Source organism: Symphalangus syndactylus, chromosome 1 (assembly GCF_028878055.3).
Source record: "Symphalangus syndactylus isolate Jambi chromosome 1, NHGRI_mSymSyn1-v2.1_pri, whole genome shotgun sequence".
In the NCBI taxonomy this organism is placed as follows: domain Eukaryota; kingdom Metazoa; phylum Chordata; class Mammalia; order Primates; family Hylobatidae; genus Symphalangus; species Symphalangus syndactylus.
In genome coordinates this window covers 103,803,498-103,828,409 of record NC_072423.2, presented here as the reverse complement: position 1 = coordinate 103,828,409, position 24,912 = coordinate 103,803,498, and the positions used below count along the sequence as shown (strand labels likewise).

The following is a 24,912-nucleotide window of genomic DNA, read 5'->3' as shown; positions in this document are numbered from 1 at the left end:
TTCACATTTATGAGAACTTGTTCCAAACCAGTCTGGTCTTTTTGAAATGCCATTACAGTTTTACATACATTGGACAAAACTGTCACAGACTGTGATGCTCTCGGCGTCCAGCAAAATGAGTGATACTCATACCCAATGGGTTTGTTTGATGTCACCTGCCCTTCAAGTTCCCAAAAGTGTGCATAAAAATAACAACTTAAAATGCTGACATGCAATCATACTTAACTATGCCTTTTTTACTATAAAATATATTCATTACTTGTATTTTCTAAATTTTTTCATAAGCACAAGGAAAAAATTTTAAGCCTTGTCTTTAAGCCTAGAGCAAGGGTGTCCAATTTTTTGGCTTCTCTGGGACACACTGGAAGAAGAATTGTCTTGGGCCACACATAAAATACACTAACACTAACGATAGCTGATGAACTAAAAAAAAAAAAATGCAAAAAAATCTCATAATGTTTTTTAAAAGTTTATGAATTTGTGTTGGGCCACATGTTAGACAAGCTTGGCCTAAAGATAGGTCACATTGTGGAGTCTATTCTTCCCTGTGTGTGTATGAGTTGGGGGTGGGGGGATGGAGGGTGGTGAGTGGCATGATTACAAGTCCAGGCTCCTTTAGTCAGTGATAGGTTCAAATCTGGCTCTGCTATCTGCCATCCACATAGCCTCAGGCAAATTGCTTCCCTCCATAAGCCCATTTCCTCTTCTGTAAAGTAGGACTGAAATGACTGCCTGATGGGGTGACAAAGAGGCTTTAAAAAAATGAAGTGGGGCTGGGTGTGGTGACTCACGCCTGTAATCAAAGCACTTTGGGAGGCCAAGTCGGGCAGATCATCTAAGGTCAGGAGTTTGAGACCAGCCTGACCAAAGTGGTGAAATCCCATCTCTACTAAAAATACAAAAGTAGCCAGGCATGGTGGCGCATGCCTGTAATCCCAGCTACTCGGGAGGCTGAGGCAGGAGAATCGCTTGAACCTGGGAGGCAGAGGTTGCAGCCAGCCGAGATCACGCCATTGCACTCCAGCCTGGGCAACAAGAGTGAAACTCTATCTCAAAAATAAACATAAAAATAAAAATAAAAATAAATAGATGAAGTGAGGGACCAGGCATGGTGGCTCACACCTGTAATCCCAGCACTTTGGGAGGCCAAGGCGGGAGGATCACTTGAGCCTAGGAGTTCAAGAGCTGACTGGGCAACATAGCGAGACCCCATCTCTATAAAAATTTTTAAAATTAGCTGGGTGTGTGACATGTACCTACAGTCCGTGTGGGAGGATCTCTTGAGCTTGGGAGGTCAAGACTGCAGTGAGCCGTGATTGTGCCACGGCACTCCAGCCTGGGTGACAGAGCTGAGATTCTGTCTCAAAAAAAAAAAAAAAAAGAACTTAGCCCAGGGCCTGTATACAGCAAGCACTTAAATGGTATAGCTGCTGCTACTCGGGTTTTCAAAAAAGAGCTGCAAAAAACTCTAGGTTCTGCAGGAGAGCCCTCCCAAGAACCTGCCCAGGAAGTGGGTACACCTGTCCTCACCCCCACAGTAGGAGTAAGAATCAGGGACTGGAAGGGATGGGGTTCCTGGAGGAAGCTCACAGCAGCAGCAGCCTCTGAGTCACAGCTCAGCCCCTCCCTGGCATATCCCTTTGTTTGCTGGGAGTTGAGCTGTGACTCACAAGGGCTCTGGTCCTGGGCTGGGCCTATGTGACCCAGGGTCCTGACTGCCCTGCCCATAGTCACTGAGAAAATTCTTTGTGCAGGCTCACCTTTCCCTCATCTCCTCCACTCTTCCTGATCCTGCAGCGTCAGATCCCAGCCGGCAGTATCAGTCCTCACAAGGAGCCTCTGGTGTCTTGTTGAGTAGTTTACCAGCCCCCACCACATACACACACACACACACACACACACACACACAGACACCAGCACACACCACCAAGTGGTGGTGGTCTGTGCCTGTTTTTTCACTGTGCTACATTTTGACATAACTTCAATCTATAAAGAAAAAGTCCAGGAGAGTCCAACTCCTCTTATACTCTTTTTTATTGTGGTAAAATATAATATAAAACATACCACTTTAACCGTTTTTAAGTGTACAGTTAAGTGGCATCTAGCACATTCACCATATTGTACAACTCTTACCATTATCCATCTCCAGAACTTTGTTGTCATTCTAAACAGAAACTGTGTACCCATTCAGCAGTAACTCCTCCTGCACCTGCCCCTCGCCCAGCCCCTACTGTATTAATACTTCTCTCTCTAAACTTGCTATTCCAGGTACCCCCTGTAAGTATCCTTTTGTGACTGACTTTTCTCATGTAGCATAATACTTTCATGGCTCAGTCATGTTGTAGCATGTGTCAAAAATTCCTTTTTTTTTTTTTTTTGCAATGGAGTCTGGCCCTGTCATTCAGGCTGGAGTACAGTGGCACGATCATAACTCACTGCAGCCTCAAACTCCTGGGCTCAAGAGATCCTCCCATCTTGGCCTCCCAAAGTGCCAGGATTACAGGTGTGAGCCACCTCACTCAACCAGAAATTCTTTCCTTTTTAAGGCTAAATAATATTCCATTGTATGTACATACCACATTTTGTTTATCCATTCATCTGTCAATAGACATTTGGATTATTTCTACCTTTTGGCTATTGTGAATAACGCTGCTGGGAACATGGGAATGCAAGTATCTGTTTGGGTCTCTGCCTTCATTTCTTTGGGTATATACCCGGATGTGGAATTGCTGGACTATATGGTACTTCTATGTTTAACTCCTGTTACACTTTTAGGATTCTGGCAGCCACCACAGCTAACTCTCAGTGAGCACTCTCTCACCCTGTGTTACTCACCACTCTAAGAATTTTTATTAACTCATTTAGTCCTGAGGTGTGGTACAATTATTTTCATCCCCATTTTACAGACAAAGAACCTGAGGTGTGAGAGGTCCTCCTCAGATGTCAGCATCAGCATCTGAGCCCGCACAGGTTCACATTTAAATTGTTTCTCCGGTTGTGACAAAAACAAGGTGCTGCTCTGCCTACAAGCATTTTCTGCCCTGAATAATGCCTTTGGGAGAGTTTCCACATCTTTCCTTGCTCTGGACTAAGGATCAAGTAAAAAAAAAGAGTGGGGCAGGGATGCTCCACTGGATTGGATCTGTCTAGACTCACTGCTAGCAGTGAGAAATCCACCTCCATCTAGATGGGTGAGAAAGGGGATTTGTAGGAAGGTCCCTGGAGCAGCTCAAACAGTCATGTGACTAGATCCAAAGGCAACGTGCCCAACCCTCCCCTCGCGCTGTTGCAGCTCCACACTCTGGGCCTGTCCTCACTGCTCTAGCACTGGGTGAGTGCCCTCAAGCACCTTCTCTGCCACTTCTGAGTGGGTTAGGATGACCTTGAGGAAGCCCACAGCCTGGCAAGGCTGGCTTGTGTCCAGCTCCAGACCGGCTACCACAGCCGAGGAGAGGGGAACCATGATAGGCCCAGCCAGGACCACGGCCCCCACTCGGGCTCAGGCTGCGCTCAGGAGCACGGGGGAGCCTTTCAGAGAAGAGGGAAGGAAGCAGAGCAAGTGCCCAGCACAGATGCTGCGTGATCTACAACAGCAAAAGATTGGAAGCTGCCCAGTAGTACTGAACAAAACAAGGTTAAATAAAGCTGCTCTAGCCACTCAGCAAAACACTATGTAGCTGTTTAACAAGCAGGAATATCTGGTGGGAATGACAGGACTCGCTGTTTCTCTGTCTACACACATGCACACACACACACACAAAACAAACATGCACACACACATACATACACATATGTAATAATTCGCAGGTAAGAAAAATATAGGCAAGAATTATATCATAATAGAAGAATCAAATGGCTTTTGATCTGTTTACCAAACTTTTCTTCAAGGGTTCAACAAATTATTGTCTGTACCAGGCAAGACACTGGGGACATGACAGGGAACACAATAGAAGAAAAATCCCTGCCCTCATGGAATTTACATTCTAGTGGGGGAGGCAGATGACAAGATAAATAAGCAATACACACCTTATATTGGATAATGATAGTGTAAGGAGAAAAAGCAATGAAGGCAGAGGGGAAGTTGGGATGTGGTGGTAACGGTTTAGACACGAAAACCAGGGAAGGCTGAAGGAAATGAGGGACCAAGCTCTGCGGACATTGGGAGAGGCGCATTTTGGGCAGTGGGAATAGCAGGTGCAAAGGCCCTGAGGTGCCCACGCAGGGAACAGCATGGAGGTGATGTGGCTGGAGTGGGGTTATGAGGGGGAAGGGCAAACTAAGAGAGGAGTCAGAGAGGAAATGTGGCCAGATCCCATGGGGCCTTGCAGCCACCCTAAAGCCTCTGGCTTTTGTTGCAGTGAAATGAGAGCTATTTGAGGGCTTTGAGCAGAGAAGTAGCCAACCCTTCAGAAGGTTCCCTCTGACACCAAGTTGAGAACAAGCTGAAAGGAGGTAAAGGCAGAGGCTTGGAGGCCGCAGTCATTCAGGTGAGAGGGCAGAATGACCTGGAGGGTGGTAGGAGCAGGACGGGAGCAGTGGCCGCTCTCCAAGTATATTTTGAAAAAATACACAGTGGGGTCTTTTGACAAGTGAAGAGAGATACAAAAGTCAAATATAACGCCCCAGGCTTCGGGCCTGAGCAACCAGGAGGTTGGGGTGCTCCTTAACAGAGATGTGGGAAGAGGATCAGGAGAGTGGGGCATCCTAGAAGCCAGGTGAGACAAGGCTTCGAGGAAGAGAAGGTGACCAACTCCATCAAACACTGCTGGTAGTCAGGAAGGATGGCAACAGAGAACAGGCCATTGGGACGAGCAACCAGGCACTCACTGGAGACCTCGGTAAGAAATATCTGGGGAGAGGGGAGTGGAAGCCAAGCCTGCCTGAAATGAGGGGCTCAAAAGAGAATGGGATAGCAGCATCATTCACAATAACCAAAAGGCGGAAGCAACTCAGTGTCCATGACAGATGAATGGTTGAACAAAATGTGGCAAATGCATAGAATTGAATAATATTCTGCCTTAAAAAGAGGGAAATTCCATGCCAGCTGTGCTGGCTCACGCCTGTAATCCCACCACTTTGGGAGGCCCAGGCAGGGGGATTGCCTGAGCTCAGGGGCTCGAGACCAGCCTGGGCAATGTGGCAAAACCCTGTCTCTACCAAAAATACAAAAAAATTAATTGGGCATAGCGGTGCATGCCTGTGGTCCCAGCTACCCCGGAAGCTGAGGTCAGAGGATTGCTTGAGCCTGGGGGGTAGAGGTTGCAGTGAGCTGAGATTGTGCCACTGCAGCAATCAGTGACAGAGTGAGGCCCCGTCTCAAAAAACAAAACAGAAAACCAAAAACCAAGAAGGAAATTCTTTCTTTTCTTTCTTTCTTTTTTTTTCTTTTTTTGGAGACAGGGTTTCCTTCTGTTATCCAGGCTGGGGTGCAGCGGCAAGATCACGGCTCACTGCAGCCTCAACTTCCCTGGCTCAAGTGATCCTCCCATCTCAGCCCCCAAGTAGCTGAGATTACAGGTGCATGCCACCACGCCCAGCAAATTGCTGTATTTTTTGTAGCGGGGTATCACCATGTTGCCAAGACTGGTTTTGAACCCCTGGGCTCAACATCCGCCTCCTCGGTGCTGGGATTACAGGCGGGAGCCACCATGCCCAGCCCAAAGGAAGGAAATTCTGACACATGTTACAACATGGGTGAACCTTGAGCACATTATGCTGAGTGAAATAAGCCAGTCACAAAAGGACAAATACAGCATGATTCCACTTATATGAGGTATCTAGAACAGTCAAATTCAGAGACAGAAAGTAGAATGCTGGTCTCCAGGGACTAGGGGCAGGGGGGAATGGGAGTTACTGTTTAATGGATACAGTGTTTCAGTATCACAAGATGAAAAACTCTGCAGATTGGTTGCACAGCAATATCAGTATACGCAACACTACTGACCTGAAAACAAAAATAGTCAACACAGTAAATTTTACGTTATGTGTGTTTTATCACAATTTTTTTGAGACACAATAGAAGGCAAAAAATTAGTCAGTAAGTCCAGACAATTCTTTCAAAAAGTTTTGCTCTAAACTGAAGAGAAATAGGTGTATAACTGTAGGGAGAAGTAGGGTGGAGAGGGTTCTGTTGTTTTTAAGTTGGGAGAAATAACTGCATGTTTATTTGTTGATGGGACCGATCCAGTAGGCCATGCTCTTAAATGTTGAAATTACTTGCAAAAGGCCAGGCGCAGTGGCTCACGCCTCACGCCTCACGCCTGTGATCCCAGCACTTTGAGAGGCCAAGGCGGGCAGATAACTTGAGGTCAGGAGTTCGAGACCAGCCTGGCCAACATGGTGAAACCCTATCTCTACGAAAAATACAAAAATTAGCCGGGTGTGATGGTGTGCACCTGTAATCCCAGCTACTAGGGAGGCTGAGGCAGGTGAATCGCTTGAACCTGGGAGAAGGAGGTTGCGGTGAGCCAAGATTGCGCCACTGTACCTAGGTGACAGAGTGAGACTCCATTTCAGAAAAAAAAAAAAAAAAGAAAGAAAGAAAGGAAAAGTGCAATGGTTGGAAGTGGAAGTGTGGAAGTGGTAGGCCTGCCAGCCTACCTTGCCGATTTTTGACTCACCTGGCCTCCACAATCACATGAGCCAGTTCCTAAAAATCAACCTCTCAATAGATAGATGAGCGATTGATTGACATACATCCTGTTGGTTCTGTTTCTCTCCAAACCCTAATACACACCCAAAATAAGTGATTTTCCAATAGAAATTGTCTGTAAGGACCTGTACTTGCATGAAATTTCAAGTCACCAGATAAATGAATAAAAATATATTTTTTAAAAACCACAAAATATGGCAATGCAGAAAGAATAACATTTGTCGGCCAGGCGCAGTGGCTCACGCCTGTAATCCCAGTACTTTGGGAGGCCAAGGCAGGCGGATCACGAGGTCAGGAGACCAAGACCATCCTGGCTAATACGGTGAAAACCTATCTCTACTAAAAATACAAAAACAAAATTAGGCGGGCATGGTGGTGGGCGCCTGTACTCCCAGTTACTCGGGAGGATGAGGCGGGAGAATGGCGTGAACCTGGGAGGCAGAGCTTATGGTGAGCCAAGATCGCGCCACTGCACCCTAGCCTGGGCAACAGCGAGATTTCCTTTAATTATTATTATTATTAAAATAATAATAATAATAATAATAATAATAATAATAATATTTGTCTATATACTGATCAAAGCCATCACAGTAGATATATTTGTTTTCAAATGCAACTTTAGGGTGGGTGCAGTGGCTCACACCTGTAATCCCAGCACATTGGGAGGCTGAGGCTAGAAAATCACTTGAGGCCAGGAGTTTGAGACCGGCCTGGGTAATACGGTGAGACCCAGTCTCTACAAAAAATTTTAAAAATTAGCTGGTGTGAGACTGGGCACGGTGGCTCACGCCTGTAATCCCAGCACTTTGGGAGGCTGAGGCAGGCGGATCATGAGGTCAAGAGAACAAGACCATCTTGGCTATCACGGTGAAACCCTGTCTCTACTAAAAAAAAAAATACAAAAAAATTAGCTGGGCAAAGTGGTGGGCTCCTGTGGTCCCAGCTACTCGAAGGCTGAGGCAGGAGAATGGCGTGAACCTTGGAGGCGGAGCTTGCAGTGAGCCGAGATCATGCCATTGTACTCCAGCCTTGGCGACAGAGCAAGACTCCATCTCAAAAAAAACCAAAAACAAACAAAACAACAAAAAAAAATTAGCCGGTGTGGTGGCATGCACCTGTAGTCCCAGTTACTCTGGAGGCCAAGGCAAGAGGATCACTTGAGCCCAGAGGACACTAGACACGCATAGGGTAACCATTGTTTCACCAAATAATTCAGATATGCGCACACACACACATACACACACACACACACACCAGGTTACCAGGTTGCAGTCTATGTTTTACAATAGGTCACAGTCAAAAACATGGGAGAAGCCACCATACTCCACCACATAATAAATGCTTAATAAAATTTGGTAGCATCATCATTCTTATCTCACTCTAAAAGGTAATACGTTCATTTTCTTCATTAGCATTTATCACAATAAAATAGAGCTTCTAACACATTTATCAATGCTGCCACTCACTTAATGCAGTGCTGTTTAAGAGTCACTGCACCTCCCTAAATTAACTTGCCAATTCTCTCGCCTCAAAAGGACTCAGGCAGTCATTTAAATAATTTCTGACTCACAAAGCTGGCCAAGGATTAGCGAGGCCCTGCCCAGCCCAGAACACATGAAATGTGAGTGATTTGTTAAGAAAACCATTTGAGTTTGCAAGACTGCACAGGGCTTTTATAAAACTAAAGCCATGCTGGAGAGAAACAGTCCTCCCCACCCCCTTGGGAGATGTGTCATAGAGATAGGTCACACAAGGTCAGCCAAGCTGCACCTTCTGAGACTGGGCAGGAACTGAAGCGCCAAACCTCAACTGTGTAACGTGCTTCCTTGTTTTGGGGTTAGGTTATATCATTGTGTTTTTCCCCTAACTTTCCATGTGCACACACACGCACACACCCCCCTCACTGAAGGATGGAAACAAAATCCCTATGAACTGCCGGTTCCAACAACTTAAGTAAGGGATTCTGCTAAGGCAAAAGATCTGATTTTTTTTTTTTTTTTTTTCTGAGACCGAGTCTCGCTCTATCACCCAGGCTGGAGTGCTGTGACGCGATCTTGGCTCACTGTAACCTCTGCCTCCCGGGTTCAAGCAATTCTCTGCCTCAGCCTCTCTAGTAACTGGGATTACAGGGACCCACCACCACGCCTGGCTAATTTTTATATTTTTAGTAGAGACGGGGTTTCACCATCTTGGCCAGGTTGGTCTTGAACTCCTGACCTTGTGATCTACTCACCTCAGCCTCCCAAAGTGCTGGGATTACAGGCGTGAGCCACCACGCCTGGCCTAGATCTGAGATTTTGGAGACCTCAAAACATATACTCTATTGCATGTAACTTTCTCTTCTCCCAGAAACAAACTAAAAACCCAGTCCAAATTCATGCTTTTTTAAATTGCTTTTTTGAAACAACTGCAATAAATAACTCTAATCTCTATCTCTCAAACACACACACACACACGCGCACACACACACACACATATGTATTGTTTGTTTAAAATGAGAGCTCCTCACCCCAGATGAGTCGAGGTATGAATGGATTTGAAGTTTCAAATGTAGTTTCCCAGGTTGTTCTTTAAGTTTAGAAAACAAGGTTCCAAGTGATACAAATATAGGCACTCCATTTTTTATTATTTCTTTCTTGAAAATAAAATCATGTATTTGTTCTGTGCCAAAGCATTACATCTGGAACACATAAGTACATGTCGGGGTGTAAACTAAGCTTTTTTTTTCTTTTGAGACAGGGTCTTGCTCTGTCGCCAAGCTGGAGTGCATTAGTGTGAGCACGGCTCATTGCTGCGTCAAACGACTGGGCTCAAGCTATCCTCCCACCTTAGCCTTCCAAGTATGTGGGACTACAGACATGTGCCATCACACCCAACTAATTTTTAATTGTTTTATAGAAATAGAGTCTTGCTTTGCTGCCCAGGCGGGTCTCAAACTCCTGGCCTGAGGCGATGCTCCCACTTCAACCTCCCAAAGTGCTGGGATTACAGGCATGAGCCACTGCGCCTGGCCTAAACTAAACTTTTAATATGTGATGTTACTCCCTTTTTATTTTTATTCCATTCTTCAAACTATGATGTGAGTGAATTGCGGGGGAGGGGCAAAGATTGTTTTAGCAGCAGAACTCTTTCCTCAAATGAAATCGTACCCCTTTGCCCAACAGATAAAACAAGATAAAATGGAGACTGGCTTCAATTCTCCTACCACCACCTGGTGCCTCCAGGGCTGTGGGGTCTCCCAGTTCCCACCACACTTCTCCAGGCATGAAGCAAGGGGTTATGGGAGTATCTTAGAGATCTCCATCCCATCCTTAGCATGAAGGAAAGCCAGATCTGTCATATGTGTGCCCAGGTGCCAGATGCACTCCCATTTCACAAATTCAGGACTTAAATGTCTTATCCAAGCCTTAAATTAGACACTACAGTATATTGTGTTACTTTCTTCAAAAAGGAAAAGAGACATTTACGTCCCTGGAGTTTTGTCTGTGCAGTTTGATGGATGGGTCTCAGAGTGCCTACTCAGCAGACTCAACGACTAGGGAAGCTGAGTGAGCAGTGCCACCAGCAAAAAGGAATTTAGGTTCCACAGTTAATATTGTTAAGATGGCAAAACTCCCCAAGTGATCTACAGAGTCAATGCAACCCCTATCAAAATCTCAGGTCCTTTTTGCAGAAACGAACAAGCTGATCCTAAAATTCATAGGGAGATTCAGAATAGCCAAAATAATCTAGAAAAAGAAGGACAGGCTGGGCACAATGGCTCACACCTATAATCCCAGCACTTTGGCAGGCCAAGGTGGGAGGGTTGCTTGAGCCCAGGAGTTTGAGACCAGCCTGGGTAACATAGCCAGACCCAGTCTCTACAAAAAATAAATAAATAAAAATTGAAAATTAGCTGGGTGTGCTTGCACACATCTGTAGTCCCAGCTACTTGGGAGGCTGAGGTGGGAGGATTGCTTGAGACCAGGAGGTTGAGGCTACAGTGAGCAGTGATCGTGCCACTGCACTTCAGCCTGGGTGACAGAGCAAGACTCTGTCTCACAAAAAAAAAAAGAAAGAAAGAAAGAAAGAAAAAAGAAAAAGAAGGACAAAGTTGGAGGATTCATACTTCCTGATTTCAAAACTTACTACAAAGCTATAGTAGTCAAGACAGCATAGACAACACTACTGGCATAAGGATAGACATATAGATGAATGGACTAGAATTGAGAATGCAGAAATAAATGCTTACATTTATAGTAAATTGATTTTTGACAAGAGTGTCAAAACAATTTAATGAGAAGAAGAGTCTTTTCAACACATGGTTCTGGGACAACAGGATTTCCATATGCAAAAAATGAAGCTAGACCCCTACCTCGCACCACATACAAACATCAAATCAAAACAGATCAAAGTTCTAAATCTAAGAGCTAAAACTATAAAACTCTTATAAGAATATATAGGCATATGACCAGGTGCGGTGGCTCACGCCTGTTATCTCAGCACTTCGGGAGGCTAAGGTGGGCAGATCATGAGGTCAGGAGTTTGAGACCAGCCTGGCCAACATGGTGAAACCCCGTCTCTACTAAAAATACGAAAATCAGCCAGGTGTGATGGTGCACACCTGTAGTCCCAGCTACTTGAGAGGCTGAGGCAGGAGAATCATTTGAAACCAGAGGGTGAAGGTTGCAGTGAGCCGAGATCATGCCACTATGCTCCAGCCTGGGTGAAAGAGCAAAACTCCATCTCAAAAAAAAAAAAAAAAAAGAATATATAGGCATAAGTTTTTTTTTTTTTTTTTTGAGACGGAGTCTCGCTGTCGCCCAGGCTGGAGTGCAGTGGCGCAATCTCGGCTCACTGCAAGCTCCGCCTCCCGGGTTCGCGCCATTCTCCTGCCTCAGCCTCTCCGAGTAGCTGGGACTACAGGCGCCCGCCACCACGCCCGGCTAATTTTTTTTTGTATTTTTAGTAGAGACGGGGTTTCACCGTGGTCTCGATCTCCTGACCTCGTGATCCGCCCGCCTCGGCCTCCCAAAGTGCTGGGATTACAAGCGTGAGCCACCGCGCCCGGCCTAGGCATAAGTTTTTACGACCTTGCATTAGGCAAAGGTTTCTCAGGTATGACACCAAAAGCACAGGCAACTCAAGAAAAATAGATAAATTGAACTTCACCAAAATTAAAACCTGGCACTTCAAAGAACACCATCAAGAAAGTGAAAAAATAACCCAGAGAATGGGCAAAAAATACTTTAAAATCATAGCTGATAAGGAACTGAATTCAGAATATATAAAGAACACTTACAACTCAATAATAAATAGACATATAATCCAATTTAAAAATGGATAAAAGACCAAATATACATTTCTCCAAAGAAGATACACAAATGGCCAATAAGCATATGAAAGAAGGCACATCATTAGCCATCAGGGAAATGCAAATCAAAGTCACATTGAGATGCCACTTCATACCCACTTAGGATGGCAATAATCAAAAGATGGATAATAACAAGAGTTGATGAGGATGTGGAGAAACTGGAACCCTCGTGCACTGCTGGTGGGATTGTAAAACAGTGCAGCCACTTTGGAAACAGTTTGGCAGTTCCTCAAAATGTTAGAGTTACCATATACCCAGCAATTCCACTGCTGGATATATATTCAAGAGAAATAAAACCGTATGTCCACAGAAGTTTGTATATTCTTCCCTGAGGAAGGGAAGAACCAGGGGCAGGTAAAAGAGAGGAGAAATGTATACGGTCAAAGAAAACACTCTTGGACACAACTAAATGGGAAAACATTAGTTGTTAGCACTGTCCAGGCCAAATAAAGAATTAAAAAAAAAAAAATAGGCCAGGTGCGGTGGCTCATGTCTGTAATCCCAGCACTTCAGGAGGCTGAGGCGGGAGGATTGCTTGAGCTCAGGGGTTCAAGACCAGCCTGGGCAACATGGCAAAACCCTGTCTCTACTAAAAATACAAAAAATTAGCCAGGTGTGGTGGCACATGCCTGTAGTCTCAGTTACCAGGGAGGCTGAGGCATGAGAATCACATGAACCCTGGGGGCAGAGGTTGCAGTGAGCTGAGATGCCACCCTGGGCAACAGAGCAAGACTCAGTCTTAAAAAAAAAAAAAGAATAAAAATAAATAAAAACAGGCCAGTCGTGGTGGCTCACTCCTGTAATCCCAGCACTTTGGGAGGCCAAGGCGGGTGGATCACAAGGTCAGGAGTTCAAGACCAGCCTGGCCAAGATGGTGAAACCCCATCTCTACTAAAAAATACAAAAATTAGCAAGGCGCAGTGGCAGGCGCCTGTAATCCCAGCTACTCGGGAGGCTGAAGCAGGAGAATCACCTGAATCTGGGTGGCAGAGGTTGCAGTGAGCCAAGGTCATGCCAGTGCACTCCAGCCTGGGTGATAGTGAGACTCCGTCTCAAAATAAATAAATAAAAGAAAAAACATTAGTTGGTAAGCAATACATACAAAATGAGCCCATTATGTTGGTTTTCAAAGATACTCACAAGTACCCATGCCTGTGTGAGTAAACAAAAGCAAGATAAATCTATGCCCAGTTGATCACAAACATTCTCTCTGGAAGCAAGCCTGGGACGGGGAAGGTGGAATTTTATTTTTTACTTTTTTTTTTTTTTTATATCTCAGCGTATTATACCTGTAATTACTTTTAACTCTACAACTTCTGATATGTTTACATTTATGTTCAATAAGAATATAATCAGGATTTCTTATTTATGTTTCTAGCCAAAAGGGAAGGAAAGAGAGAGAAAGCCACTGGAGTTGGGCAGCGTGGGAAGTTGTGAAAGTGGACAAGCGTGAAAGAGCTTCCAAGTAGTGGAAACAGCAGGAGCAAAGATGTGAACGTGGGAAAACCTCCGCAGTATCTGGGTGACTGTGGTGTTTGGCTCTGTTTGAGCACCCGGGGATGACTGGTGGTGGGGTGTGGCTGAAGGTGAATCGGAACAGTGCACTCAGAGCCAGGTTGCAAGAGTGCTGCATGCTCCTCAGGGACTGGCTCCGGCCAAGTGCCCCGGCCTCCTTTTCTGGAGCATTCTGTTTTTGACTTGGGCCCCATGTCCAGTTCTGCCCTGACTTGTGGGTCCACCTTGGAAAAGTCAGGAGACACCTGGGAAATGAAGGCACTAGACTATTCCAGACTCGTTCCATGGCCACCCAGAGGCCTTGGGTCATCCACCCAACATCCCAACAAACCCCACTGTGCACTGGCATCATGCCAGGGTCCAGGTGTTCTGCCAGAAGCAGCCTCTGCCCTCTCAGAGCTGACATTTCAGGGGGATGTGTGCCAAAGTGAGACCTGTCAGAGATATTTACAAACAGCCATCTCTCTTGACATCGCTGTACCCAAAATAAATCTTCTGGGAAGACCCTCTTCACCTCCGGCTCTCCTGATACAGCAAGGCAGTTGTGAGAAAGCTATTCATAACTCTACACCTCAATTTCCTGGTATGGAAGATGAGGATAATGAGAGGACCACAGGATGGTTGTGGAGACTGTATGAGGATATAGACGCTGAGCCCAGTAGCACAGGGTGCAGCCGTTCAAACCAACTGACATTTATTGAGGGCTGCTTTGTCAGGTCCCTCTCTACAGTATACTCCAACACACACATACACACGCAGCTGTAATCAATAATAATCCTGCAACATCTGAGAGTCTGGCAGCTGTTCGTCTGGGCCTTTGCACATGCTATGCCCTCCCTTCCATCCCCCACCCCCACCAGGGGTGACTCGTAGCCATCCCTTTCTGCATCTTCTTAGATATCACTTTTTCCAAGAAGCCTCCCTGTCACACTTCCCCAATATCACAGATGAAGAAATCAAGACTCAGAAAGGTTAAGTTACTGGCACAAGGTCACACAATCCAGATCTCATACTCTTAGCCCCCCAGGAACCTTACACTGTATTAAATGACATCAATTGATCAATCAATCGATCAATCAATGAAAGAGTGGGAGGCATGCATCTCCTGATCCCGGATGCTATACATTTTCATCTCTTTATTGTTTCTATCAAAGCCTGCTAAGTAATTACTTTCCCTCTGGGTGAGTGCCACTAGGTGATGAGGTGAGGTATCAAATGACATAGAAGAGGAAGGAGTCCACTGCCAGGGTAGGTGCAGTGGAGCAAGTCTTACAATGTGTAGGATTATAACTCCAGTAATGACCCCTAGGCTCATGCTCATTCCCCAGGTGGCAGTTTCAGAACACATTGCTCAGGTCTCACCCTGTAAATGTAGGTACCAGCCTTCTGGTTGACCATCAGAACACACAATGCCAAGATCTTACTCCAGCCACCTGCCAGGACCTGGGGGGCAGGAGGAGAGTTCTGCCTACGTTGTCTCATTTTCCCTCCCCTTCTGCAGTGAGATAGACCACGGCCAGTGCTCAAGAGTTGACTGGCCACACTGGGGAGTTTGACCACAACCTTGGGCTCCATTTTCATGGAATGAGGTTGCATGCAATTGTCCATGAGGCTGCTCCCTCATTTGTCTGGGTTTCTCTCCAGTGCTATCTCCTCAGAGAGACCTTCTCTGACTGAAGCCAGCTCTGCCTCCATCCCATCACTCTGGATCTCCTTCCCCAGCTTCATCTCCATTACACTGGCCACTCTCCCTCACATCTTAATACTGATCTAGTTGTCTGCTGTCCATCTCCACCACTGGGAGGTAAACTCCACAAGGGAGGAATGCTGTCAGTTTCCTTGACTGCTGTGTGGTCAGTACCAGGGCAATGCCTGGCACAGAGTAGCCCTCTCTCCCTAACTGTTTTTGAATAAATGAAATAAATGAGCTAAGTGGCTTAGACATGTGTAAATACAACCTCAATTAGGAACAGTCTTGCCAGTCCTCTCTTTTTTTTCTTCTTTTTTTAAGAAAAAAAAAATGGGCCGGGCACAGTGGCTCACGCCTGTAATCCCAGCACTTTGGGAGGCCAAGGCAGATGATCACTTGAGCTCAGGTGTTTGAGACCAGCCTGGGCAACATCGTGAAACCCCATCTCTACAAAAAATACCAAAATTAGCTAGGCATGGTGGTGCATGCCCATAGTCCCAGTTACTCGGGAGGCTGAGGTGGGAGGATCGCTTGAGCCTGAGAGGCAGATGTTGCAGTGAGCCAAGATCACGCCACTGCATGCCAGCCTGGGCACGAAAGCAAGACTCTATCTCTAAAAAAGAAAAAAGAAAAAGAAATGTGTACCCATTTTCATAACTGAATAAACAATTTTCCTCAAAGTAAAGAAGAAAGCAAAGCTTGTCACCAAACCTCTCCACAGCAGACCTCACTCCACTCATCATGCTGGTACTATCCCATGAAGAAACTGCCTCAATAGATTAGAATTATATATTAAAAATCTCATTTTCAGTTGAGTTTCAACCTGTGCAAGCGAAGTGATATGAATTAAAGAATATGTGTACAAACCATTAAGAAAATGGGTCCAAGGATTAATTTTCTTTTAAATATAGCTAGGGTTGCATTAATAAATTGATTAAGGAATGATACAGAAAAATCCAGGAAAAGAACAAAAGAGAGAGAGCCCCTATCCATCCCCACCTCCAACCCAATGAGTTACAGGAGCCTGAACAATACAGAACTTGGCCTTGAAGGGTTACTAAACTATGGCAATGGCCTTTCTGCTTCATGCTTCTTTGCCTCAGATCCCCTCTGGTGAGACATGACTGGGCAGCATACTAAGTTCTGGTCAGGGGCTCAGGGACCTTAGTTATGGCAGAGAACTTTAGAGATGGATATTGATGGATGCAGGATAGTCAGGACACGAAGCAGACCATAAGGACTAGAATGATAGCATGCAGGAGGCCACATCTCATCCTCATCAGAGTGGTACAGCGACAACATCTGGTTCTCTGCCCCCTCTCCTCCAGTGGTTCTCTGTCCCCTCTCCTCCAATGGAACAGGCTATTGCAGGAGGTGACGAGTTTCCTGTGCCTAGAGGATTCAAGCTTAGGTTAAACAGTAACTAGGAAGAGGTGTTGCAGAGGTGATTTAATCTGGAGGTGAAAGTATGCTACATTAATGGTCACTCTCAACCCTGAGCTCCTGACAAGCAACCAGTTCCTTCGCATTTCACTACTCTCCAGACTCACCTCGCTTCAGTCAATGGGTGTTCATTCACTCAGGACAGTTATTGTGCACCCACTGTATGCCATGGACCAGGAGTCCGTAGTGAACAGGACAACACACCTCTGCCCTCTTGAATCCTACATTCTCCTGGGTGGATGCACACAATAAACCTATAAATCAATGTATGAATAAGATCATCCCGGGCAAGCTCTATGAATAAAATACAAGAAAGAGTGTGATAGAAACTAATGGGGGAGGGGCTGCTTTGGACAGAGTGGTCAGAAAAACCATCTGTACAGGGGAGACATCTGAGCAAAAGGGCAAGAAAGTGCCTGGCATGGAAGACGTGATGCGAGGTTGAGGGAACAGCGTGTGCAAAGGCCCTGAGAAGTGTTCTGAAAACTTGAACTCAAATGTTCATGAATTGCATCCCAGCCTAAAGGTCTCACCACAGGCCAACAGTCCCTAACCTCACAGCCTGCCTCTCTTTCCCCTAATTGACCAAGTCAAGGCTGACCTGTATTGCCCACTGAAAAGTGTGTTCTGGGAGGGGGCACAAAGGGCAGCCCCCAATTTGTAGGGAATTGAGATGTAACAGGGGGCAAGAACCTCCACTTTCCTACCAGAAGTTCAGAGTCCACTTTTCTGGGGCACAGGCCTCATGGAGAATACAATATAAGGGGAAACCTCTGGAAAAATAACTGTGCTTCAAGTGCCTCGTGTACATTTCAGGATGTTCCCTGGGGCTCCAGGTTCACAGCTCTTATCTGTGGAGATTCAGAAGACAGAAACTAAATTGCCAAGAAGAAAGATACCAAATGTGTGCAGCCCAGGAAAACTCTACAGATGGAGGGGGCAATCTGCTAGAGATGAATGAATGCGAGAGGAGGAGACAAGATCAGGTCCCTGGACCCGTTAGACTCCCACACTCACAGAGACTAGACAAGGTCAGCCTGTCAGGAGACCCAAGGCTTAAAAGAATCAAGTGAAATCTACCCAGCCTTCCCCCAACCAAGAGGCAAACATTCAATCACACCCCAGAGCTTCCAGAGAAGGTCCAAGACCCCATTTCCCAACAGTGTCCTTGACAAAGTTCATCTCTAATCCCACATTCTGAGATATACTTTGCACAAGGCTGGTTAGCCATAGGAGGTGTTACAGCAAAGCTCAAATTTCCCAGTGCGGAAGGGAACACCATGGCTACTGTGTAAACACCACCAGCTCCTTACCAGAAGAAGGGGAAGGAGTAACAGCCTGCACACCCACCTCATTGAGAAGCTAGGGCTGTGCACGCGCTGTTAGATATCAGTGATAATAATCACAAGAGCAGCTAACACAGAGGATTTACCCTGCCCCAGTCAGTATTTTAAGCACTTTATCCCTATACAACTCTTTCAGGTTTGTACTATTATCATCCCCACTTTACAGATGAGAAAACTGAGGCATAGGTAAGTGAAGTAACTTGCCCAGGACTACACAGCTAAGACAAAGACCTAGCAAAGCTCTCCTTCTCCACACCCCAGGAAAGAAAGTGGTTACACCTGGGTAGTGCATGGAACGCTTAAAAATAAGTTTCTACCGGTACATTCAGGGCAACTACCGTCTGGCAGTTCTCACGTCCTCGCCCAGTGCAGGAAGCAAGCCTGGGCCAGGCAATAAATCCAGCAAGCCGAGTCCTCTAAGAACAAGGCGCTCCGTTTCCGCAACATTCAAGCCCGTGACGGGGCCGCTGATAGTTCAAGAGCAGCTCTCCACCACCGCAAAGCCCAAGGGAACCCGTTTCCACTCGGCTCAATCAGCTTCTAGCCTCAGAAAACGCTCACCCGTCTCTGGCTGCGAGGCACCCACGCTGACCTTAACCCCTTGGCGTCCGCCACCCTGGTGTCCTATCTCGGGATCTTCTGGCTGCTCGGTTTAAAAGATGCAGCCGCCGGGACAAGGGCCTCAGGCAGGCTGGGACGGCGCCCGCCGCCCGGAGCGCCCTGAGCCCGGCTCCCCCGCCGCGAAGTGACCCGCGGCCCTGTGAGCCGCCACCAGCAGCGCCCGACGCGACGCTGACCTGCGGGTGCCCCGCCGGGCTAGAGAAGAAAGTTGAGCGAAAGGGGCGCGTCCCAGGACAGGTGACGCCTCCCTCCCCGGAAGTGGCTCCGGGAATTTTCGCTCAAGGGGCTACCCGGGGAACAGAGTCAGGGTCCCCGGCAGGAGCGACGGCTGGTCGAGACTGGCGGTGGCACTGCCCACCTGCGCTGCGCCCAGTGCGCCCCCGTGCGCTGGGCGTACCCCAGACCAGGGAGCGCTCAGGGCCCGCCGGGGGCGCCGAGACCTGGCGGGGTAACTCGGAGGTGGGAGTGGGGGTCCAGCTCGGGGACCAGAGCAAAGGAGGGACTAGCCCGGAAGAGGGTCTCACTCTGGGAGACCTAGCGGGGGTGTCCCGCCAAGGGGGTGTCTAGCCAGGGAGGGTCTAGCGGGGGAGCGGGGTTCCCGACTGCTGCCCGCAACTCACCTCGGCCCCCGCGCTGGTTCGGCCTCTCCAGGCTGGAAAACTCACCACGGCGGCGGCGGCGGCGGCTCCCCTGGGCGGGGCGGGGCCGGGGGCGGGGAGGCCGGGCCGGCCACGTGGGCGGGAGGCGGGCCGGGGACCCCCGCGGGCGCAGGAGCCGGGCGACGCAGGACTTGGACGTGGCCACGCCCGGCCACCGCTCGACACCCCAGCTCCCCATGCACGGCCTAGGTCTACAGGGAGGCTAGAGAGAGGAGAGCGGAGACCCCAGGACATCCCTCCCCCGCCGCCACCTAAATCAGACTCAGGCGGAGAGAACTGACTGAGTCGGAGGAGGGGTAAACAGCCCTGCCCCTCGCTCCCACTGTCCCGCCAGAGAACGCGCCGCGGAAACCCCGAGGGCGGGTCGAGGGCTGGGTACCCGAGTGGTAGTGGACTCTCGTGCCAGGGTGGTAGGGGCTGCCCCAGCGGTCCAGGGCCAGAGCCTGCACGCGGAGCCCCCACCCCCACCGCTGGGCTGATCTTGGGTGTGTCAGATCTTGCCCAAGCCTCACTTTCCTCCACGGTGGAGGTGAGAATGAGAACGAGCCTCGAGCTGCGTGAACCCCGGCGCCCAGCAAGCTCACAGGAATCGCCGGCTTGTAGGTGGACGCAGAGCCTGAAAGTGAGGGGCCTGGGTCGTGCATGCGGAAATAAACATGGGACTCTAAATAAAACGAGTTTCTGCAGGCATTCATTCATTCAACAGATGAACGCCGACGGTCTTCACCACCTCTTAAAATCAGAAATAAAGAATGCCCCAGACTGTAGTTACTGGGCTCTTAAGAAAGTGTAAACCCTGATGCTAAAAATCAAAAATTCATCAGTTGCCCCCATGTGCCAGCGGTGCATTTTAGGTGCTTGATCGAAGTTAACATTAACGACAGCCTTTAAGGTGGAGGGCCTGTGCGGGCCCGCTTCTCAAATGAAGAAATCGAAGCTTAGCAAGGTGAAGCCAGCCCCCAGCCAGAGGATCACAGTCTGGCCCCTGTTTACTGAGGAAAGAGCATCAGCCCAAAGTACTAAGACTCTTGCCCAGGTGCAGGAAGTGGGTGAGGGTTGAGAGCTCCCTGGGAGGCCACCTGTCGTGACAGCAGCAGCTGGGATGCAGATCTTCCAGATTTACTTCACAGCAACCTCTGCTTTCTGTTGCAAGTGCTCAGCCTCGCAGTGCTGGGTGGCCTCTTCCTGGCCTGCAGCCCACCTTTTGGGCCAGAAACTGGGCATCTTGAGCAAACCAACTTCTGTTCCAACAGCTGCAACTTCATTCCACTACAGCTTCTATGGGGTTCCTTGACCCCAGACTCAATGCGTTATGACCCACCAGTTTCCTGTTCAGGGAACACACTCTCTCCATTACTCCATTTCCAAGGACAACTCCTGTGTCCAGACCCCTAGTCCTCAACCTTTTCCCCAAGAACCCTTTTGTCATTCTCCTTCCTCCCTAAAGCAGAAGATCCCTACGACGACCAGCCGTGTTTATCAAGTAATTACATTTATTAAGCAAAGGGCTTCTCCTCTCTCTGAAGTGCCTGCTCCCTCATCTGAGCTCAGCAGTCCCTTCAGATCCTCCAGGCAACACCTGGTGTTCTACCCAGGCAGGCTTGTTAAAGAGAAAAGTTTTCACTGCATGAGATTCAATTTAACAATTATTTGAGCATCTACTACATGCCACACAGTGTGCTAGGCTCTGGGGACAGTAGTGACTGGATACCAAGATAGACACCATCCTTGACCTTATGGAGCTTATGAGCTGATGAGGGAGATAGTCGACCGACCCCTCACCAGGCAGCAAGGGAGCAGGATGTGGTGACAGACACCTGGAAGAAGTACTGGCCCAGGCGGAGCACAGGTCACACTGCTCGAAGTCCATGGATGGGGGAGGTAAGGGGAGAAAGAGGCTGGAGGGGCCTTGATGGCCAAAGTGAGACATTAGACCTTGTCCACCGAAAGGTTCAGACAGAGACATGATGGGATGTGAGCTACAGTTTGAAGACATCACACTGGCTGCTGAGTGAGAGATAATGTGGCAAGTGAGTCTCCTGTACACAGCCAAAGGCAATGTGCCTTTTTATTATTACTAAAGGCAAATGCCTTGACTTCCTCTGTTTTATAATTCAGGGTTTCCGGAAAGCAGGACACATCTGCAAGTAGGATATTTAGATTAGCAACACAGCAATTTAACCCACAAGGTTTCTATGTGCAGCTCTCCCACCCTCTCCCATCCATGCCGTGCTTGGCCCTCAGGTGGGCTTAGGGTTGGGGAGGACTTCGTTCCTAGACTCAGACTGAGAGTCTGTGGGGGGAGAGGTGATACACCCAAAGACAGTCCTTTATGGGGTGAGAGAGAAGATAGGCAGGAAATGTGGATGTCTATCCACAAAGTTTGGAAACTGGTGAAGACTCCAGAAGCCTCTGATGGTCAGTCATCTTTTCTCCTTGAAATAGTCAGTTTATTCATAAGGGCCCATTCTTAAGTTCAGTTCCCTCTCCCCAAACTACAAGACAGGAGGAGAAGGCCATGTGTGGTGGCTCACACCTGTAATCCCAGCAATTTGGGAGGCCGAGGTGGGAGGATCACTTGAAGCCAGGAGTTTAAGACCAGCCTGGGCAACAAAGTGAGATCCCTGTCTCTACCAAAAATTTAAAAATTAGCTTGGCATGGTGGTGTGTTCCTGTAGTCCCAGCTACTCAGGAGGCTGAGGCAGGAGGATTGTTTGAACCCAGTTTGGGGTTGCAGTAAGCCATGATCACACCACTGCACTCCAACTCGGGCTAACAGAGAGAAACCTTATTTCAAAAAAAAAAAAAATCAGTCTAGGGTGGGATCAGGGCAGTTACTTCACAAAATCATCAATTGGGGAAGCCAGGGTTTCTGCAAGAGACCCCCACCTGGATGGGCAGAGGATGAGCTATGACTGACACCAGGCAGAAAAGCAATGGAGAGGGGCCAGGGCAAGGGGCTGGGTAGCACCTTCAGGGAAAGCAGCCGCAGGAGAAGGCACAACCAGGGTCAAGGGTGGGACTCTGAGACGACTGGCCCCAGCCCACCTAGTGACCACTGGGTACCTTGAACACTTGCTGAGTGTCTGTTGTGTGTAACCTTACATTTAAAACCCTCTGCTTATGTAACACTACTCATTGTAAAGCAATATAGAAAATAGCAGAGGTACAAAGAATAAGAAAACCCACCCACAATCACACCATCCAGCAGTAACCACTGTTAATCTGTGTCCTTTATTTTTCATTTAACATATTCTGAATGCTTTCCTTTGTCATGAAATATTCTCCCGCAACATGATTGCTAAAGGCCATTTGGTCCATTGTATGAATGTGCCCTCTTATCATCAATTCCGACTGGTACTTGGTTTGTTCCTCATTTCTCGTTATCAGGATAATGCTTAGTAATGAATTTTTTGTTTGTTTGTTTTTTGAGGCAGAACCTCACTCAGTCGCGCAGGCTGGAATGCAGTGGTGTGATCTCACTGCAACCTTCACCTCCCAGGTTCAAGCGATTCTCGTGCCTCAGCTTCCCGAGTAGCTGGGACCACAGGCACCCACCACCACTCCCAGCTAATTTTTTTTTATTTAAATTAGAAATGGGGTTTTGCCATGTTGGCCAGGCTGGTCTTAAACTCCTGGCCTCAAGTGATCCACCCACCTTGGCCTCCCAAAGCAGGGATTACAGGTGTGAGCCACCACTTCTGGCCTGAAAATCTTTTTTTTTTTTTTTTTTTTCGAGGCATGGTCTCGGTCTGTTGCCCAGGCTGGAGTGCAGTGGCACAATTTCAGCTCAGTACAACCTTGACCTCCCAGGCTCAAGTGATCCTCTCACCTCAGCCTCCCAAGTAGCTGGGACTACAGGTGTGCGCCACCATACCCAGCTAATTTTTGTATTTTTTTGTAGAGACAGGTTCTCACTATGTTGCCCAAGCTGGTCACCACCTCCTAAACTCAAGCAGTCCACCTGCCTCAGCCTCCCAAAGTGCTGGGATTATAGGCATGAGCCACCATATCCAGCCTCGAAAATCTTTGTACAACAAATGTAAACATGCATTTTTAGTTACTTACTAAAGATAAAACCCCAGAAGTGGAATTACTGGAAGAGATATTTAACTCTCTGCCTGTAGCAATGCACTGTACAGATGCTCCCCCTCCCCCACTTTTTGGCATTTGAAAGGTGCGCAGTGTCCAGTTGCGGTCTTCACCCAGGGGATGGTGATGCGTCTGCGTATCGGTCTTTTTTTTTTTTTTTTTTTTTGAGACGGAGTCTCACTATATCACCCAGGCTGGAGTGCAATGGCGCGATCTCGGCTCACTGCAACCTCGGCCTCCCGGGCTCAAGTGATTCTCCTGCCTCAGCCTACTGAATAGCTGGGATTACAGGCCCATGCCACCACACCCAGCTAATTTTTGTATTTTCAGTAGAGACGGGGTTTCACCATGTTGGTCAGGCTGGTTTCAAACTCCTGACCTCGTGATCCACCCGCCTCGGCCTTCCAAAGTGCTGAGATTACAGGCGTGAGTCACTGCGCCTGGCCTGGGCGTCAATCTTATTGTTCAGGCCTAAGCAATGCTCTTCAAGTGCTACTAAAAGGCTTCTTTGGAAGCAAGTCCTCTCTGCTTTCATAATCTGGGTTAGAAAACCTGAGGAGCAAGGCTGAGCTGGGGAGTGGAAAGACAGAGAGAGGCTGTGGAGTGGGAAATACCTGAGTTCAAATACAACTTGAGCCCTGTCCTGAGGTGGGACATGGGCTCCAAAGTCCCTTTGGGAGGCTGAGGGGAGCTCAGGCACTATGCAATGCATGGCATAGTAGCAGGCATCCAATACACATTGGTAATTCTGATACAGCTCGTGTTGCTAAAAAAACCCGTGTCTATAGCAAGCTATTATCCAGTCTGAGGACAGGAACCACAGGGTGTAAAACCTTGAGATAACAGAGCCTTGTGGGGGAAATACATAAAACAGCCCAGTCGTTCTCCACTCTGGGATCATGGTAAATGGATGGGAGCCATGTTCCAATTTGCAAAGTGAGGCACAGATGCAGTTTTCTCTTCTAGGGAACCTTTTAAATTTACTAGTAACTGTTATTTCTCAGCCGGGCACAGTGGCTCATGCCTGTAATCCTAGCGCTTTGAGAGGCCAAGGCGTGTAGATTGCTTGAGCCCAGGAGTTCAAGACCAGCCTAGGCAACATGGTGAAACCCCATCTCTACAAAAAATACAAAAATCAGCAGGGCATGGTGGCGTATGCCTATAGTCCCAGCTACTCGGGAGGCTAAAGTGGGAGGATCGCTTGAGCCTGCGAGGTTGAGGCTGTAGTGAGTGGATTTGCAGCCTGGGTGACACAGTGAGACCCTGTTAAATAAATAATAATAATAATAAAGAAAGAAAAGAAAAAAAACACTATTATTCCCTATCTTGATGACAGCTAAAACAGATAGTAATGTTTTTGAGCACTTGTCATGTGCCAGGCACTGAGTGGGCTATCCCCTCCCATCCCCTGCTTTATCCTCACAACCACCCCATGAGGCAGGTACATTTTTATACCCCCATCTGACTGATGAGGAAACTGAGAACCAGGGAGATGAGGTGACTTGCCCCAGTGACTGCTCAGTGGTAGGGTGGGGTGCAAG

General features: G+C 47.7%; 2 protein-coding genes across 4 annotated transcripts in view; one reads left to right on the top strand and one right to left on the bottom strand.

Moving 5' to 3' along the window:
• ARHGEF3 (Rho guanine nucleotide exchange factor 3) overlaps positions 1–19,319 on the bottom strand; it is a 361,980-nt gene extending 342,661 nt beyond the window's left edge. Inside the window, exon 1 of one of the 3 annotated variants that reach the window (XM_063645526.1) lies at positions 19,241–19,319. The gene's annotated coding sequence lies outside the window, so the exon portion shown is untranslated. Of the gene's footprint in view, positions 1–18,560; positions 18,831–19,240 lie in introns of those variants that run through there. The other 2 variants (XM_055273347.2, XM_055273309.2) reach the window with 2 other exon arrangements.
• On the top strand, positions 1,729–15,449 carry SPATA12 (spermatogenesis associated 12). The gene is made up of 2 exons (XM_055273459.1): positions 1,729–1,849; positions 13,384–15,449. Exon 2 carries the CDS (start codon positions 13,713–13,715, stop codon positions 14,283–14,285), a length of 573 nt encoding a protein of 190 aa, XP_055129434.1. The 5' UTR covers positions 1,729–1,849; positions 13,384–13,712; the 3' UTR covers positions 14,286–15,449.
• Positions 19,320–24,912: the final 5,593 nt, after the last annotated feature.